This window comes from Sitodiplosis mosellana, unplaced genomic scaffold (assembly GCF_009176505.1).
Source record: "Sitodiplosis mosellana isolate CC-2019 unplaced genomic scaffold, AAFC_SMos_1.0 Smas_scaffold_7241, whole genome shotgun sequence".
NCBI classification, from domain to species: Eukaryota; Metazoa; Arthropoda; class Insecta; order Diptera; family Cecidomyiidae; genus Sitodiplosis; species Sitodiplosis mosellana.
This window is the reverse complement of record NW_022602336.1, coordinates 1-2,783: the sequence shown is the minus strand read 5'-3', so window position 1 is coordinate 2,783 and position 2,783 is coordinate 1. Positions and strand designations below refer to the sequence as shown.

The window sequence follows — 2,783 nt, the reverse complement described above, 5'->3', positions numbered from 1 at the left end:
TCCGACGATGGTTTGGTTTCCGTATTTTGTGATCTTTTGCTTTACCAATTAAGATTCTGATAAGGGCGTATGGAACTTCCATAATGGAAGACACCCATAAAACCATCCAATCAACGCCGCTTCCAATTCAAAATATTCACATAACCTTTTGTGAATCAATCTGTTCAAAGTTTGAGAAGTCAAGATGTTGGCCCGAAATATTGAAAATCGAAACTAACTCCACACACAGAAAAATATTTGTACATGCGCTTTATTTGGAAATATTTTGAAAATAAAATCTGTAGTGGTTTTAATGAACTAATAAAGATTTTTTTCTTCAGCCCAAAAAAGTTATTATTTTTCATTTTTTTCTGAGGAAAACTAAGTGTTTTGGGATCATTCGAACTATTCAACATTATTGTGATGCAAAAATACGTATAAAAACAAATAAAATCTTTCGGCGATATAAAATTAAATGAAAAACTAAATGGTTCAACCATGTCGTTGTAAATTAAAGTTCCTTAACATTGTTCTGAGCTGCTTGAATTTAGATGATTGCTTTTTCTAAATTCGCACAATTTTGACGTTGCCATTCGGGTCAATCGATGCTTCCCATTCACTGCCCAAACGCTTCTTCAAGTCGTTGAAGTCACCGCCATTGATGAATTTGAAACCGAATCGATGCAACGTTTTACAGTTTCCAATGAACTGTTTCACCTCTCCGGTAGAAAATTCAATGTTCCAAAAGTCAGCCTCCTCCAGCGATAGCATCGCCTCGGAAATGTTCATTTTGCTTTCTTCACTTATGTATGATGGTTCCCAAAACGAATCGCTTCTTTCGATCAAAGTGAACTTTGTGATGTTTTGATGCTTCTGGAGATACCGAACTAAGCGATTGAACGTTTTATATTCACAATTACCGATGGACACCTCCAACTCTTCCAGACGATGCGATGAGAACGGAATGTGTGGGATTGAATCGCAGAATAAATCGGTGAAATTCACTTCCAATTTTCGCAAGCTTTCGAACTGAATCACCTCGTTGACTTCAAACCCAAAATGCACATTCATAAGGTCTTTGGAATCATAAGTGACACTAAGAGATTCAAGTAGCCCTAGATAAGGCCGTCCTTTGCGTAGAATGAATAAAGCATCATCCGATTTCAACGTTAGCGACAACAATTGTGGATTGAGTGCAAGCGAAATCGGTATTGTGTCATTGTTGTGCCGATTTAATGATCCGTTGATGACCAAGTGTTCCAGATTTGGCAAACAGTCGACGATGCATTCGTTGCTGGGTACATTTCCAACAAATTCCAAACGACGAATTTCAGGGAAACATCCATCAAATTCGGATTGACCGAATCGACGCAAATTGCATCGCCAAAATCTAACCGTTTCAACCATTGGGAATGGTTCATGCGCAGCCAAACTGAGATCAGTATTTGCAAAAGGGCCGAATGTAATTTCGACCAATGACTTACAATATTTGTTGGCATAATTTATCAGTAGTCCATTGCTGAATATAACCGAACCCATCGAATTTTTATGGCCAATATGAAGCTTGGAGATTCTATGACCGAATGAGCGCAGTAGCCGCAACGAAACGTTCAAATCGACGACCCGGATGGAATCCTTTTTTGAGTCGAACGGTAGGTTGTGTCTCAAATTAGACAGAACAATTTTCATGGTGCCGAATTTGCGTGCGAATGCTGATGCTGCAGCCGGCTTCAACTGTTTATTGGTGTGGACAATGGCCACGAGATTCTCGATGCTCAGCTTCATGAAAATCGGCTCAAGACAATCTTCGATGAGATTTGTGAGTCGTACTTCTTTCGTTGGTGTATCATTGATTTGCTGACAATTCGATTCTTCATCTTTCTGATGCTTGCCGTTCGATGCAGCTTCTGAATCAGTCATTTTTCACCTCCTTTAAAATATGCAATATGTGAACAAATTTGAGGTTAGATATTAAATCTTTTTGGTTAAATAGAATAGGACCTCGAACTTTGATTAATATTTTTCTCTATAGCTCAACTGGCGATCAAACAAATTGTTTTGTTCTGTTTATTCCTTTATATCCGAGCTAAATTGAAAAATATTCACCAAAATTCACTCGATGAATCGAATAAATTTTACTGTATGTGCCAATGGGCCACAGAACACAAAGTCATTCAAAATCGATTCAAAATACCACAGCTATGCTCACCTTTTCGAAATATTTCCAACGAAAATTCAATTTCTAATGATTTACTCGATTCGTCGTTTAGTTTTTGCAGAAAACGTGAATATATTTTCTAGACAGTTTAATGTTGCTTTGAATTCAGTTGAAGAGTCAATTTTCGTCAGAGCTGTCAAACACAAATGGCAATATGTGTCGATGAATGCAGAGAAATGTCTTTGCTCCGTTCCGTGATTATGAAATAACACGGTCGCGCACACTAACACACGTGAATCGAATTTGCTTTCGAAATGTCAAAGTACGCTATGTTGTCGCTGATGCTGCAGTGGGCAAATGTGCAAACCATTCACTTTTGAATTAATTCGCTATGAATGCTCTAGTATTGAAAATGTTCACGATCGTTTGTAGAAATAAATTTATTTGTCACATTTTGGATGTTCAACGAATGAAAAGCTTTCAATTTAACTTTCTTGATTTAAAAGAAAAACGTTGAATAATGCAAACGAACGATTTTGCTTAAATTTGACGTGCATATTTTATGCAGAAAAAATATGTGTCTGACTTGTTGGAATAACTTTGTTTAGAACAATGGACTAAGCTTTAGTTGACCTAATATTGTATT

The 2,783-nt window shown here is 37.0% G+C and overlaps 1 protein-coding gene across 1 annotated transcript; it reads right to left on the bottom strand.

Annotated features, from left to right (window-relative positions):
• Positions 1–234: 234 nt before the first annotated feature.
• LOC129580189 (uncharacterized) lies at positions 235–2,388 on the bottom strand. Its single transcript, XM_055470395.1, has 2 exons — positions 2,189–2,388; positions 235–1,909 (listed from the first exon to the last, which is right to left on the bottom strand). The coding sequence occupies exon 2, from the start codon at positions 1,897–1,899 to the stop codon at positions 544–546; it is 1,356 nt and encodes a 451-aa protein (XP_055326370.1). The 5' UTR covers positions 1,900–1,909; positions 2,189–2,388; the 3' UTR covers positions 235–543.
• Positions 2,389–2,783: the final 395 nt, after the last annotated feature.